Source organism: Drosophila innubila (genome assembly GCF_004354385.1).
Source record: "Drosophila innubila isolate TH190305 chromosome 3L unlocalized genomic scaffold, UK_Dinn_1.0 0_D_3L, whole genome shotgun sequence".
Lineage (NCBI taxonomy): Eukaryota > Metazoa > Arthropoda > Insecta > Diptera > Drosophilidae > Drosophila > Drosophila innubila.
This window is the reverse complement of record NW_022995376.1, coordinates 8,887,814-8,903,774: the sequence shown is the minus strand read 5'-3', so window position 1 is coordinate 8,903,774 and position 15,961 is coordinate 8,887,814. Positions and strand designations below refer to the sequence as shown.

The 15,961-nt window shown below is 38.1% G+C and overlaps 1 protein-coding gene across 1 annotated transcript in view; it reads right to left on the bottom strand.

Annotated features, from left to right (window-relative positions):
• LOC117787374 overlaps positions 1–15,320 on the bottom strand; it is a 38,596-nt gene extending 23,276 nt beyond the window's left edge. Inside the window, exons 1-2 of the mRNA XM_034625882.1 lie at positions 15,254–15,320; positions 11,381–11,867 (exon numbers count right to left, since the gene is read on the bottom strand). Of these exons, the coding sequence (XP_034481773.1) occupies positions 11,381–11,417 (37 nt within the window). The 5' untranslated portion in view covers positions 11,418–11,867; positions 15,254–15,320. The remainder of the gene's footprint in view (positions 1–11,380; positions 11,868–15,253) is intronic.
• Between the last annotated feature and the right edge of the window lie 641 nt (positions 15,321–15,961).

The following is a 15,961-nucleotide window of genomic DNA, read 5'->3' as shown; positions in this document are numbered from 1 at the left end:
GCAACGGAGGGAGTCTGGCAGGGAGGGTGCTCATTAAATACGCTTTGACATTCGCTGTGCATGTTGCTCACATTTTGCTTATCTTATTTAGACGGAAGGCAGCCAGACACACACACACACACACACATACACACAGAGAGAAACGAGACAATGAAACATTCCCTGTCCCTATTATGTGCACAGTCCCTACCTACTCCCTGTCCACCTCCGTCTACATAAAAATCAAACATGTGGCAACATTTCGACATTTATGCGACGGCATTAAACACCCCGTGGCAGGAACGAATCGTCGTGGATCGTTCGTGAATCGTATAAACAGCCCACGTAATTAGCTGTGTGGGCTTTAAAAATTTTAAATGCACTAGTAAAACATACGACACGGGGGGATTTTTAATATGCAAACAAGAGAAATCTGTGCTGCGACTTGTTTCCGTTTAACAATTTGACAATCTGTTGCCGCCCCTCTGATATCACCACATAATTGTTATGTTGATTGCAAAATTTTTACCGCTTGTACTCGCACTCGTAGACCCCAGAATACCCCTCAGAATGGCGATGGGGAGCCAAGAGGAGTATGCGAGTGAGAGGAGCAAGCTTGGGGATCAGGACAAATCGCTGTGGGAATGGAGGACGACGTCGACGCACTTTTGACATGCAAATTTTATGCAGTTTTTTATGTCGTACTTGGGGGAAAAGTTGCTCGGAAGTCAGAGTTGAGGGTCGTTTGAGTTGTGCTGTTGTGGTGCCTGCTGTTGTTGTGGTTGTGGTTGTTGTTGTTGTTGTTGTTGTTGTCAAGCTCGTTGCAGTGTCGTGTTGTTGCTCCTTCATTGCAGTCGTAATTAATATAATTTCTGTTTTCGTACGCATAAATTAAACAATTCGCTGCGTGACTTTTAACGAGCTCTTAAAGCCATTTTGTACAACAATTTGAGTTGCAATTTTTCACACTTGACAGTTGGTCAACAGAGTGGCACCCGTTGCCACTGACCAGCATGGGAGCGAGAGGGATAAAATGTGAAGGCTCTCAGGCAGCTCGGTGCCAACTAATTAAGAAAATATTTGCCAAGCAATCGCATGGCAAACTAACGTTGCAAATGGAAAATGGCAAAAATGCGTTTCAAATACTGCAGGAAATGCCACTGCCAAGGAAGGCAGAAGAAGAAGCCTGCTCGGAGCCAGGACAGCAAAAAGGATGCGGACAAAGAGTCAGTCAGGCGTGCAACGGACCGCATGCTCCTATATGGCAGGGTCTCCTGCTGAGATTGCCTCTCGGAATGAGAAGAGAATGAGAGAGAGAGAGAGAGAGAGAGAGGAAGAGAGGCACAGCACAACACATTTCTCCAGCGATTGTGTGCCAAGAGCAAGTTGTAGATGAAGCCCAGCAAAAAGAAACAGTATATGAATAAAAGGAACATTCAGCTCGACTCTCGTATATGACAGCCTTCTCTAACACTCTCGCAGAAAGTCGCTGAACTATTTAACTAAACCACAATGACAATAGCTGAAAGTGAAATTACATTAAGATACTATAAATTTTCAAAACAAAATTAATTTTGTTAATAACCTTAGTTAAATGAAGCTCATTTTTATTTGTCTTCTTATTGGTTCTTCAAACTTTATTAAACTAAATTATTATTATTATATTATTTTTGTTAAGACTTATACATTAAATAAAGCATTCTTTTTTATTTGTCTTCTCATTGGATCTTAGTATTATGTTAAAGTATCTCAATGTGTTGCACAGCCTTGGTTTAAGGCCAGTTTCACTTCACAACAGCTGCTCTTTCAGTTGCTCAGTGAATTCATCGTTGAATTGGGTCAGGTGTGATTGGCATACTTTGTACACATCCCCCCCCCCCCCCCCCCCCTTTCCACTTCCCTTGTCAATGTCCATGCAATTTGTCGTTACTGTAAAGTTTTCTCTTTCCTGTTTGGCCGCCTTCCTGTGCTGATGGACATCGTTATTTTCACTGTACCTGATGCTCTGCTGATAATCAACAGGGACCCAAATGCATTTCACCACAACGCCATCGGTTTTATGATGAGATTTTCTTACTTTGCCACTGTTAAGTTATACAAAGAATAGCCAAAATAAAGCCATAGCCAGAGCCATGGCAAAAGTTGTTATGTCCGTTCCCAGGCCAAAACAAGGGACATCTCAAAGCTTTGTTCATGCAAATTGAAGTGCGTGTTGGGCGCCTTTGACTTTAATGAGATACAAGCAAACAACAAAAACATAAACGAGCGGGGCGTGCCAAGGATGAATACGAGGCAGCAGAATACGAAGAAGGAGGAGTAAAAGAAGGAGGAGGAGTAGACGTTTGCCGATGGCGTCAGTGTAAACAAGACTGCCACATGCAGCGCCGCAAAAATTAATATTTGTGTTAATAAAAGCAGGGCCAGCAGCAACAACCATGGCCAAAAAACACTGTCAATGCTTAGCTGTTCCCAGTCAGCCCATTCCGGCAGCAGCTGTGTGGTCGTAAGTGTTTACATTTCTTGTTTGGATCCAAGCACGCGCATTTAGACGTATGCGGATGTGGCATCCCCAAATGGAGCAGCAGATGTTGGGATGGGCACTAAATAACAAGTAAAACGTGCCAAAACGCTAAATCAGACGCCGTAGCTTCAGCTGCAACTCGCTCTTGATAGCCAAAACATGGACAATGTCGCTAAAAACCCAAAAGCCAAACCCTTAAGATTTGGTACAGATTCGAACCCTACCCTAAACTAAACCGTGCTTGCAATTGAAGCTCTGCAACACACAATTCAATTAAAAAACTTTCCTTTTTTTATCCTTTTCGCCGTCTGCGCTCTCGATGCGGTAAAATGTCCGTGACGTCTCAATTTTTGCTATTCGAGCAATGCCGCACACTAAAAGCCAAAAGCAATGAGCAACGTTCCCTGATAAAGCAGAGAGAATTAGAGAGAGAGAGAGAGAGAGGTAGAAAGTGGAATGAAGGAGACAACAGATGTAAGTGCCTAGTGAGAAGTGAGTGCTACCATGGGAAAAACTGGGAGTTCTGGAAAATGAGAAAACAATCATAATGAGCGGAAAAGTGAATGCGAATTTAAAACCATTTGATACATAATTAGTTTCGCTAATAATTTTTTCTTTAATGTTTCGGTTTCAACTCTTATGCAAAGACTCCCCCTTTAAAGTCTTAAAAAGTTGCAATTAAAAATAACAAGTTCTCACTTCTAATCGAATCCTTATATCAAAATAATTATTTGATATATATATATGAAAATTAACAACAAATTTGTGCAACAATTTTGGCTTGTAAAGTTGCTAGGTCAAAGGTTTGACCAACTTCAAACTTTCATAACTTTTTCAAAAATGGACCGATTTTCAAGCGGAATGTCATTTTGATATTGGTTTTGGCTCTTTATTCATTCTGCATTTCAATTTAAATAATTTTGAAAAAAAAATTATTTTCCTCAAAAACAAGATTTCGATGCTAAGGGTCCCCCCTTTGAAATTTTGAAAATTGAAAATTTTAAATCTCAAGTTAACACTTTTAATCGACTCCTTATATCGCAATTAGTATAAAACAATACTTTAAATTTGATTCTGGGACCTTTCATTTTTCTGTAAAAAATCATGTCAAATCAAACAAAAATTTTGACTTGTAAAGTTGCTAGGTCAAAGGTTTGACCAACTTCAAACTTTCATAACTTTATCAAAACTGGACCGATTTTCAAGCGGAATGCCATTTTGATATTGGTTTGGCCTCTTAATTCATCCTGCATTTCAATTTAAATAATTTTGTAAAAAAAATTATTTTCCCCCAAATCATGGGTTTGATGCTAAGGGTCCCCCCTTTGAAATTTTGAAAATTGAAAATTTTAAATCTCAAGTTAACACATTTAATCGACTCCTTATATCGCAATTAGTATAAAACAATACTTTAAATTTGATTCTGGGACCTTTCATTTTTCTGTAAAATCTTGTCAAATTCTACAAAAATTTTGGCTTGTTAAGTAGCTAGGTCAAAGGCTCGAACATTTTCAATAACTTTGTCAAAACTGGACCGATTTTCAAGCGGAATGTCATTTTGATATTGGTTTTGCCTCTTTATTCATTCTGCATTTAAATTTAAATAATTTTGGAAAAAAAATAATTTTTCTCAAAAACAAGATTTCGATGCTAATGGTCCCCCCTTTGAAATTTTGAAAATTGAAAATTTTAAATCTCAAGTTAACACTTTTAATCGACTCCTTATATCGCAATTAGTATAAAACAATACTTTAAATTTGATTCTGGGACCTTTCATTTTTCTGTAAAAAATCATGTCAAATCAAACAAAATTTTGACTTGTAAAGTTGCTAGGTCAAAGGTTTGACCAACTTCAAACTTTCATAACTTTATCAAAACTGGACCGATTTTCAAGCGGAATGCCATTTTGATATTGGTTTGGCCTCTTAATTCATCCTGCATTTCAATTTAAATAATTTTGTAAAAAAAATTATTTTCCCCCAAATCATGGGTTTGATGCTAAGGGTCCCCCCTTTGAAATTTTGAAAATTGAAAATTTTAAATCTCAAGTTAACACATTTAATCGACTCCTTATATCGCAATTAGTATAAAACAATACTTTAAATTTGATTCTGGGACCTTTCATTTTTCTGTAAAAATCTTGTCAAATTCTACAAAAATTTTGGCTTGTTAAGTAGCTAGGTCAAAGGCTCGAACATTTTCAATAACTTTGTCAAAACTGGACCGATTTTCAAGCGGAATGTCATTTTGATATTGGTTTTGCCTCTTTATTCATTCTGCATTTAAATTTAAATAATTTTGGAAAAAAAATTATTTTTCTCAAAAACAAGATTTCGATGCTAATGGTCCTCCCTTTGAAATTTTGAAAATTGAAAATTTTAAATCTCAAGTTATCACTTTTAATGGAATCCTTATATCGCAATTAGTATAAAACAACACTTTAAATTTGATTCTGGGACCTTTCATTTTTCTGTAAAAAATCATGTCAAATCAAACAATTATTTTGACTTGTAAAATTGCTAGGTCAAAGGTTTGACCAACTTCAAACTTTCATAACTTTGTCAAAACTGGACCGATTTGCAAGCGGAATGTCATTTTGATATTGGTTTGGCCTCTTAATTCATTCTGTATTAAAATAATATTAAATAAGTCAAAATAATTTTTTATAATATTGTTGATCATATTTAAATCGTTTGCGTATATTTTTCTTATTAAATAAATACATTTTTTCAAAATTGTTTGCAAGTCACTCAACATTCCTGAAGTTCCACTTGAACATGACTTCAAAAACGAAATAGACAATAAGGAAGTTTTTGTTTTCGTAATGTGATGTTGATGTTTAGCCCTTTTTTTGCCGATTGCTTCCATTGTTTGTTGTTTGTTGAGTGTTGGGGGTATCCGTTCGCTGCTTTTCTGAGTGGCAGCTTCCCTCGGTCTTACTTCGCATTCCTGAGCGCCTCCATCTCCACCGATTTCTCGCTTCGGCATTGCATTTCAGTTTTGTGTGTGGTTTTTCTTTTTTTCGTTTCAGTTTTTTTTTTGTTTATTGTTTTATTTTGTTTTGTTGTTTTCTGTTTGCCTTTTCTTTAGCACCCGCATCGACGGATGGAACTGAAGCGAAATGAAACTTCACACCATTTGGCACATTCCCATTCCCATTCCCATTCCAATTTCCACTCCCATTCCCATTTCCACCTTGACACTAGAAAACGGAGCAGCTGCTGCTGCTGCTGCTTAGCAATGAATGAAATGCAATTAAGTTGATGTCGATGCATGTTTAGAGTAGTGGCTGACTGCCTGATTGACTGATTGATTGACTGACTGACTGACTGACAAAGCCATATTGATGCATTGTAGTGCAGAGCAACAACACCTCTTCTATTGATTCCTATGTTGAGTGCTGTGTGAATTGGGAAGCGGAAATGAATTTTCAAATGGCAAGTGGGCAACACTTTTGAGTGGATTACTGAGTGTACTCGTGTAGATGTAATGCCCAGTTGACATGCCAGATGCGTCACTTAATTAAGTTAATTTAAAGCATGCATACGACTTGCTCTCACATATTTTAGCTCTTAATTAAGCGAATGCCAACGTGACTTACCAAGGAATTGGCTGCCAACAGCTGCTCCAACTAAAAGCTGCAAAGTCACGACAACTTTGCCAGCAAATAGCATTAAATACTCTTCCGGCTCAGAAGGCCTGTCACCCCATTTCCAGCTCCCAACACCCAACTTCTTCCTTCTGTTGACCCCGTCGAGACTTTGCATATTTGGTTAAAGCAAACTCTTGGCCTGTTGGCAAAAGTTGCGCAAGTTTTTCGCAATCATTTCAGAGGCTGCACTTTTTACCCATGAGCATGACTATAAGCACATGTGAGATGTGAGTGACACGCCCACACACTTAGTGGGCGGTTTGCGGTGTGTGTCTTCATAATGGATGCTCTGCCCGGGCAGACAAAAGGCGAGAAAATTTGCGGCTGCATGTTCATTTATCATTTGCTTGAGTAATTGAAATTTCAAGTCTGGAACCATCAGACCAGACACCCCATCAGACCAGGGCCAGAGTCAGGGCCGGAGTCAGAGCAAACCAGGCAATCAATGTGTACCCAGAGAGCAATCCGCAACGCATCCCTAGACCCTCATTCCAGTCCCCGACCGTACCCAACTCGACATGATCCGGCCTGAGACCAGCCAATACATTAGACTGCTACTCTGACACATTTCGCTTTGAACTTAATGGATATGGAATAAGTAAAAAGATGTATAAAAATGTATAAACTCACTTACTCCCAACATAAGCATATGCATGAGTAATATGCAAAAAAAGAAAAAAGAAATGAGAGAAAAGGTGGCCACAAAAAGGCACCTTAAAGTCACAAAATGGCGGCCAGAAACTCATTGAATGGACTTGAAAATCGATTGGGGATTACTCTCGAATGCTTTTCATTTTTACCTCGTTTCGGGCATTCTCGGGCATAGAAGTATTTATTTTTGGCCCCAGCGGCTTATCCCTTATGAAGGTGGTTGCCTCTAAGTAGGGACTATACTGTCGCTTACGCATCGAAGCACAAATGATTTATAAGGTAGACACAACAAAAATTGTTGCCGCACCTAGCTGACTGGCCTCAAAAACTTTCCAAGGGTGTAGAAAACGATGGGATGGAATTAAACGGGATGGGGCAGGGGAAGGAGGAGCGGAAGCTATTCCTATGCCAACCCATAGATACTATATGCATTTACCAGAATTTGTAGCTATTTCCACACGATGGCTGGTGACACAAAAACGCAACCATTTGACCATAAACATTGAACTAAATTCAAAATCAATTTAGCGGAATAATAAAAACGAACCAGGGTCACCATAATTTGCTTCGTCAATGGGAATGCGAAATGGAATTAGGGGCGGTTCTGGGTGTGGCAGCACTCTCTATTCATTGTTATTGTTGTTTTCGGCTGTTTTTGTTGTTGTTGGTTGCCATTATGAGCGCTATTGCTGCAATTATGTCAACAATTGGCCATGTGACAGTCAGTTTCGTATTCAATGTGCAAAGATGTGTTATGAAAGGAAATTTCATGGCTCTGAAATTAAGTGTATATGTTTGTGCCACATTCAACAAACGACACAGCTAGAGTTGTGGTGAAAACATGCTGATTTATTTATAAAAGATGTAACGATTAAACTCAGAAAAATTCCAAAAATATAATACAGTGTGAAGTTCTTAAAAAATTAAATGTATAATCATTGGACAACATTGTTCATATCAAATTTTCAGTTCCTATTTCATTTTTAAATGTTTTGGGTAAATCTTTTATTCCACAATAAATATAGAAACACTGTTTCTGGCAAGCACTTACGAAAAATTTGCCATAAATAAGTACAATTCTCTTTTTAACGTGTTTATGTGAGTGTGTGTAATCTGCCTACTGGCATTTCTTCCTTTTTTGTTGGCCATGGCCAAAACGCAGTGAAGCAGCCAAGCGGCGACAACTGCAGTAGTCTCAGAGCTTATTTATGCCTTTGGGCAACCTCAGCAGCATCAACAATAATACATAATAACAACAGTAACAACAACAAGTATGGAAGAAGCTGCAGCAAGTGTAAAAAAAAGGATTGTAGCCAAAAGTCAAGTGAATTTTCTTTGCAGGCCAAGCTTACAAACACACACAATAAAAAGCGACACACATACGCACACACACATACACACAAACAGACACATACAGAGAGAGAAACCAAAACAGGATGAACGACTTGCTCGCAATAGCATGAAATGTACTTTGTTATGAATTTTTGTTACATCCTTTTTCGTTTTTGGTTTGCTTCTTTTGCTCCGATTTACTTCCTTCTTGCAATGCCAACGACAGCAATAGCAATAGCAACAACAAAAAATATTAAAAAAGGGACACAAACACATCCGTAAACAATTTGTTCATGCCCCTTTTTTTTCCTCCCTTTTCTTTCGTTGTTGTTGCTTGTTTTTTTTTTATTTTGCCACTCTGTTATGTCTTCTTTGTGTTTATTTGAATGCGTTGCTTTTTTGATAAGCAAAATAAAGTAATGAACAGAGAAATTGAAAATGTTGCACATAAAAAAAAAACAGAAAAACAAGGAAAGGAAAGAAAAGCGAGTGGAAATAAAATAAAAGCCATAAAATGGTTAAACGTTGTGTAGAAAGTGGCAATTGGATTTTGAGATTTCATAGGGTTAGCAATTAAACAGGAGATGGAAATGGAGAATATACTGTCAGCTTTAAAAGGATTAAGGCAGAATGAAAGATGATTATAAAAAAAAAGCATGTCAAATAAATATGAAATAGAACACAATAAATGTGAAATTAAAACACAAGTATTATAATGTTTAAATATCTATTTAATAAAATTATTTAGCTAAATTTTTATATAACTTGCAATATTTAAAAATCAAAAAACAATATTGTCAAAAATATACATTATTTTGCATTTAATTTGTTACAGATAAAAGTATCTTTTTTTGGTTAAGTTATTAAAGCCAAGGTTAAGAGGTCGCTTAGCGTCAGTATATTATGCAGAAACGAGATAGAAAGTCAGATCAAGAAACTGTTGCGTTATAATGATGAGAAAGTGCGACAGAGATGAATGGCTAAGGGAACAATTCACAATCACAGCTGAGATGTTGTTGTTGTTGTTGCTGTTGTTGTTGTTGTTGCTGTTACTGTTTGGCATTCCTGGAATATGTTTCTATATAAGCAAATGTGTTTGTTTGAGAGTGTATGGATATGTGTATATGTTCGTATGTGTCATTTATGTACATTTGGGTAAGTCAACGTAATTTTTCTTTCCCTTTTCAAGGCTTATTTGCCATTTCATTTCCATATGCACAAAGCAAATAAGTAAACAATTGGAGTTTTTTTGCAAACACAGAAGTGTGCGAGTGGGAGTGTGTGTGTGTGTGTGTGTGTGTGTGTGTGTTGGGGTTGAGACATTGGTGTTGCGTTTGCCTTGACAGACAAGTTTGAGTGAGTTGTGACTGGGGGAAGGGTTGGGGTATAGGCACATCCTTAACTGAAGGCAGGCCAACAACTTTACTGACTTCAGTGACACGCGTGAAATGTTTGCCGTGTTTTGGCTCGAGTTTTTGACATGGAAAAGGCGCTTGGCAAATTGGAAGCCAGGCTAAAGTTGACAGGATTTCCGTGCCAAAGGATTACGCGGAAATATCGACATCGAAATATATATATATAGTCGCATACAAGTGGGTGGTGTGTGTGCACAGGATAATCGACAGGCTGTCATTGTGTTTACACTAAATTTCAATTAAATTTTGAGGCCTCGTTGACATTGACAGCACCAGCCGCATTGGTAGCAAATGCAAATAGCAGTCAAAATCCAAAGCGGAATAAGAAACAGCAACAACAATGACAACAGCCACAGCTAAAGGAATATATAGGGCAACAAAAACAATTGCAAATGCTGTCGCCAAACAAATCTCAACAAACTTTACAAAACAATTTTATGCGAGAAAATGAAGCCACTTTTCGCACAACAACAGCAACAGAAACAACCATGAGGAACATACAAAATCGGCTAAGAGCCTGGACAGGGGACAGGAGCAGGGATCCGGGAGCAGGGGGAAGGAGGCAGGGGCATAGCTTGTGCGGATTTGCTGACTGGATTTAAAATGGAAATTATTTGAGAAAACCAATTCACTTTATTACTTTGGGGCATACGCAAAGTAAAACAAAAGCACCAACAGCCACAGCAAAAGCAACAACAACTACAACAAACGAAAGCGACCATAAAAATTAATGCAATAAAAACACATGGCACAAGAGGCAGCTAAAACAGCGCTGAGAACGGAACAAAGTTGAAGAGAAAAGAAAACCGAAACAAAGCCAAGAACAGCACAAAAAAAAAAAAAACAAACTTACAACCGATAAGGAAGAAAGTACTTCTATATTAAGTGGAAACATAGGAACGCCACAATAACTTGTTCATAGAGTCAGCAGAGTCTTTATAAATAATGCCAGATGAAGTTGATAAATCTGAGGTGAACAGATCTTGATAATTAGATTCGTTAGCGTAGAAAGATTTTAACATATTTCTAAATTTCTACTAAACAGCTTTTGAGAAGAGCAATAGATTAAGTGCATTCTCAAAGCTTAAAATTCTCTACTTTCTTTCAGAGTTGGCTTTGCGGCCTTTTCTTCTGCTCAAGGATCTAAGCACATCCTGCATCTGGCAGCAATTAAAAGGACCTGCGAGTCATAAACATTGTTGTTGCCACTTGGTGCCTCTCCAGGCGTTGATTCTGCCGTTGTGCTTGATTGAGCTTGAAGTTGCGCCTCATAAAAACGCGCTGCCGTGTCGTGGGCATAATTACACTTTTCAATTATGCATAATTATGTGCAGAGAGCAATTTGTGTTTTGCCGTTTAAAATTTAAAGTGCAACAGCACCTCCCCCACCCCACTCCCTCCTTTCCCACCTCAGTCAAATCTCCTCTACTTCATGCGCTTCAGTTATGTGATATGCCCGAAGCGAACTGAGGCGGATCGACCGCATTTTTGTTTGCCAGCCCGACTGTTTTCAGCTCTCACTCCCTGCGGTTGGCATTGGCCATGTCGCTGGCAAGGACAACGAGAGCAACAGCAACGCAGCAGGCAGACATAAATCAGGATTTTCGCAGCCTGGGCCACAAATGTTTTTAAAAGGATTCGCTGTGGGGGCTGAGCCGCAGAAAAAAACCAAAAACAACAACAAAAAATAACTTGGGGGTCGTTTGAGTTCGTTGTCGCTGATAATCTTATGCATGCTTAAACAGGATACAGTTATGTACAATGTACACACATATGAATGGGTCTAGGACAACGTTCAAGTGTCCTGGTCGGGTCCGCTTTGTGACTTACCCATCATGCAGCACAGCAGCGTCGAAAGGGTCAACATTTTGATTTGTTGTTGGGGCGCCCAGCGCCAAGTGCTTCCTTTTTCTCTGTCTCTCTCTCTTCTCTGTCTCTCTCTCTCTCTCTCTTTCTATCACTTGCTCCTTCACACTTTCACTTTTCACCTTACTCTTTGCTTTATTTATGCTATCGATTTGCACTTTATTTGCTTTAAATGGTTTTTATAGCTGCACTTTTAGCAGGTTTTTTAACTTGTTTTTCTTTCCGTAGTTGTTGTGGTTGTTGTTGTCACTGTAAATGATATTTTCATTGCGCATTGTACACACAACAACACCGCCTCACAATGAATTAAACACTTGCCATGACATTTAAAACACTTAATTCCATCGGCAGACAATTTAATCTTTTAAAGTTCGTTTGTTAACCTTTTTTTTCGCCACTCTCGAATTGTTCTCGTTGTTCTCGTTGTTGTTGTTGTTTTTCGGTCTTCGTTCTAGGCCAAATATTATTTGTTTTGATTCTGTTAACCTTTTATTTATACCATTTTGCTGTTGCTTTGCTTTTTGCCACGCAGTTTCCTCGCTTTTTTGCTGTCATTTTCCGACCAAATTGATTTTGTCAGCGCTCTGAACTTAAATTGATTAAATTTGTCATTGTTTTTATAAGGCTCGTTTATGTATCCTTGTGTGTGCGCATTTGCACCTAATGAAAGCCATCAATTGATCAAAATAAAATTGCGGAAAGGCACTTATAAAGCCATTAAGATTCAAGTTTGTCAGCACGAAATCATGTAAAATAAATAAAGTTACATCTAATCGAAACCAAACAAAAGTAAAAATTATATATAAAACTTTGTTCTTTATTTATAAATATTTTAATCTAAATAAATATGTAATATCTAGAGACATGTAAAATTATCGCAGTTGACCTTAGAATTTAACCTGCTCACTTTCAGTTTTAAACACTTCTAAATAAAAAATCAATTGAACTGCTACCATCTTCAAATTAGGCTGTGAGCAACATCCCACTGAAATAATGCCAATGTATAATTAACAGAAACTTTGACTATAATTTTCATGGCGCATATTTGATGAGAACAACTGACACGCATGTCTATGGAAAATTGATGGGAGACCCAACCCACAAATGAGACCCAAAAATAAATCACTCTTAAGCATAGTAAAATATAAATTTATATGCCTATACATAAATATATATTTATATTATTGGCAGGACAAGCTAAGGGCGGGAATTGGATTATGACTAGCCCTGAGGGCTTGTCACGCCTCAAAACTGAAACCCGGCAAATGCTGGCAGCAATCCGCCTCTAACTGTCTGGCTAAAAACCTTGGCATATCCTTAAGGCTGTCAGTCATTTTTATGTATTCCATTTTACTTAGTTGGACATCAATCAATTTGGCCAAACTTTTTTGTGCCACACTTCCTGCTCGATAAGTATAAGTTGCACAGAATACGAGTACTTCGGTAATTTGTTCACAGCACTTGCAAATTTGTCGCTAGCGTAAAAAATTAATTAAAATATAATTAATTGCAAATTTGCAAGAGTGTCAGCAACTAATTACAAACTGCAAATGCTGCTTCCGGTTAAGGGTTCAACTTAAAGGTACAATGACTGACAGCGGCCAAAGTAACTCAGGTTACCCTTTGCCTGGCTTCAATCAGAGGGCTTCTTAGCCCGCTCAGACTGGCGCCCTGTGTGGGCCACTTGTCACTGTTGCTTCCGTAATGGAATTAGAGACAGCTGGCAGACAGCAGTCAGAAGACTGCCACGAGACAGCAGATAGGCAGAAAGGCACAGGACATTGTCGTTGTTTTCATGTCTCTCAAAAGTGTTAACGCACTCAACTTCGTTGTGTATTGTTTCTGTACATGTGTGTGTGTGTGTGGGTGTGTGTGTGTGGCTTGGTAATTGTTGCCTAAGGCACTGAAAGCTCAACTGAAGTCCACTTGTCGCTCTCTCACTCTCTGTGCTCCTCTGCACTCTTCCTCCTTTTAGCCGTTCATTGTGTCTGTGTGCCAGTGTGTGTAGGTGTAATTGTAAACGTCTGCAGTTTGTTGCTCAGCACTTGAGCTCTATTCTGCCCCCTTTGGCGACGCTTGCCATTATGCTTAGTAGCCGTGATTAGATGACATACCCAGTTCCCTCATTTTGGCCATTTCCGCAATGCTGCGTTTCAGTGATTCCCTGTGCGACATTGCTTCGCATTGTTCATGAATATTTTATTGATACAACAGTATTTTGTGCTTACTTTAGTTTAGTATCCATTTCGCTGGCTTGTTTAGCTAAATTGAAAGCAATTTACGCAGATTTTGCCTGCATTTAGGCTAATGATTATGGGCTTTCTTCAATTGGCAGTTGGGAATTGTCGAATTTTGCCAGTTGAAAGAAACTATTTGTATTGCCAAAAATCCATTTAAAATATACAGATAACCAAAAAAGTTTCTGTAAGTTGAAAACAATGTGGACTTTATTTTATATACCATAATCATTACATTCTCGCATTGAAACTGGCAATGTTTGAAGTGTTTGATATTGAATGTATTGTGGCAACTTAAATAAAGATAAAAATGGTAAAATGAAACTTTGCACTTTGCCTTTTTACCAGCTTTTTCTCTACTTTTGTTGATATGTTCGCTTATTTTGCAAAACTGAGCGAAACTTTTCTCGCCTGTCCTCAACTACTTAGTGCAACAATCAAGGACAAAGTTTTCCCCTTTTTTTTGCAACAACAATGCTTGTATGGCAGATTTCAGCTTTACAGCATTGTACAACATGACGTATGTGTAACAAATTCGTTTACGCAATGCGCATACGCACTGTCCTCCCGCTCGTTGTTGATCATTTATCTGGTGTCTCTGCCTCTGGCACATTTTTGTGTTAATTTTTTATGTGTTTTCTATTAATTTTTGTCACTTTTGGACCCGCGTCTGGGCGAAGGCTGTGAGAATATTGAATTACAAAATATTGCTGTTCGAAGACAGTTTGTGTACACAATTTGTTTTGACGCGTTATTCCATTTATCGGCACTGCTAAAGATCAAAGACGATTTAGTACATTTGTTTTGCTTAGCTTTTCTCTATTTTAAATTTGTTAATTTATTCCGAGCGTTGTAGAAATGTTGATCTAAATATAGAACAACATAATTTGCTGCCTGCTAATGAAACAGAGTGCTACCAATAGGAAGCATTAGTGGAGTCTAGAAGGGCATCAAAGGGGGGAGGCAAGGCGGCGAGACGTTGTGTGGGCGTAAACACATTTTTATTTGTTTTGTGTGCGTTTTGCTGTTTTTATTTTATTAGTTTCGTCTTTTGTCGCCTGCCATTGCTAACAAGTTGCGAACACGCGGCGAACAGCAAAAAGAAAAAAAAAAGTAAAATCGCATATAATTCGAAACGATGTCATAAAATATTCGCGTGCGTCGCGCGTTTTACTAAACTGCCCCAAAAGGCATACGGCTAACGGCAGCTATAACAATAGCAACAACAATGGCAACAAAATTGGCAAGACCATTGGCAACAACAAAGGGCACATTCAATTTCATCTCCTGCCAAGCCGGCAATGAGGCAATGAGGCTTTTCCTGCGTTTTCACACGTTCAAAATTTACGACTCTGACACTTTTTTTAGTCGTTCTCAGAAACTTGTTCTCAACTTTTGTTTTACACACATAAGCACACACACACACACACACACACACGCACGCACACATCTATACAAGTGCAATTGCAAGTAAATTCGCTTCTCACGTTTTATATTTTTTTGGGCATTCGAATTGCATTTGTTTGTTAGTTGCCGCTGATTTTGTGGGTTATCAAACTTGTTATCGAGCTTGGATTTGTTGACGAAATCGAGACTTTACTAGATTCAAACACGTCAACCGCTGCGTTTATCAATCACATGCGTTCACCGTCGCTGTCGCACTGAAACTGAAACCAATTTTGGCCAGACAGACGAGCCTGAGTCTCCTCCATTATCAGGATGGGGTCTCGCGATGTTGTCGTTGTTGGTTGTCGGCTGTCGATGGTCGGTTGTTGTTGTTGTTGTTGTTGTTGCTGTTGCTGTTGCTGCCAACATCGTGTTTTGTGTGGCATCGTCAACAACGTCGTCGTGTGGCAAGCCGATTCCCCATCTGAATTCGCCGCAAGCATTCTCTCTTAGTTCACAAACACTCTTTGACTTGTGCTCTTTCAGCATCTAACCATTAGGTTGTTAGATCTAGAATGTAGATCTAGGAGAGAACTTATTTATTGCAAATTGAAATAAAACTATGAGGTTATTAAGGTATAAAGACTATAAATTTTTTAAGATCTAGTTGAGAAACTTATGTATGTTTAATTGCAAACTAAAATAAAACAATGAGATTATTAAGGTATAAAAACTATAAATTTTTTAAAATCTAGAAGAGGAACTTATTTCTGTTTAATTGCAAATTAAAATAAAACTATGAGATAATTAAGGTATAAAAATTATAAATTTTTTAAAATCTAAATGAGGAACTTATTTCTGTTTGATTGCAAATTAAAATAAAACTATGAGCTAATTTAGGTATAAAATCTATAAATTTTTT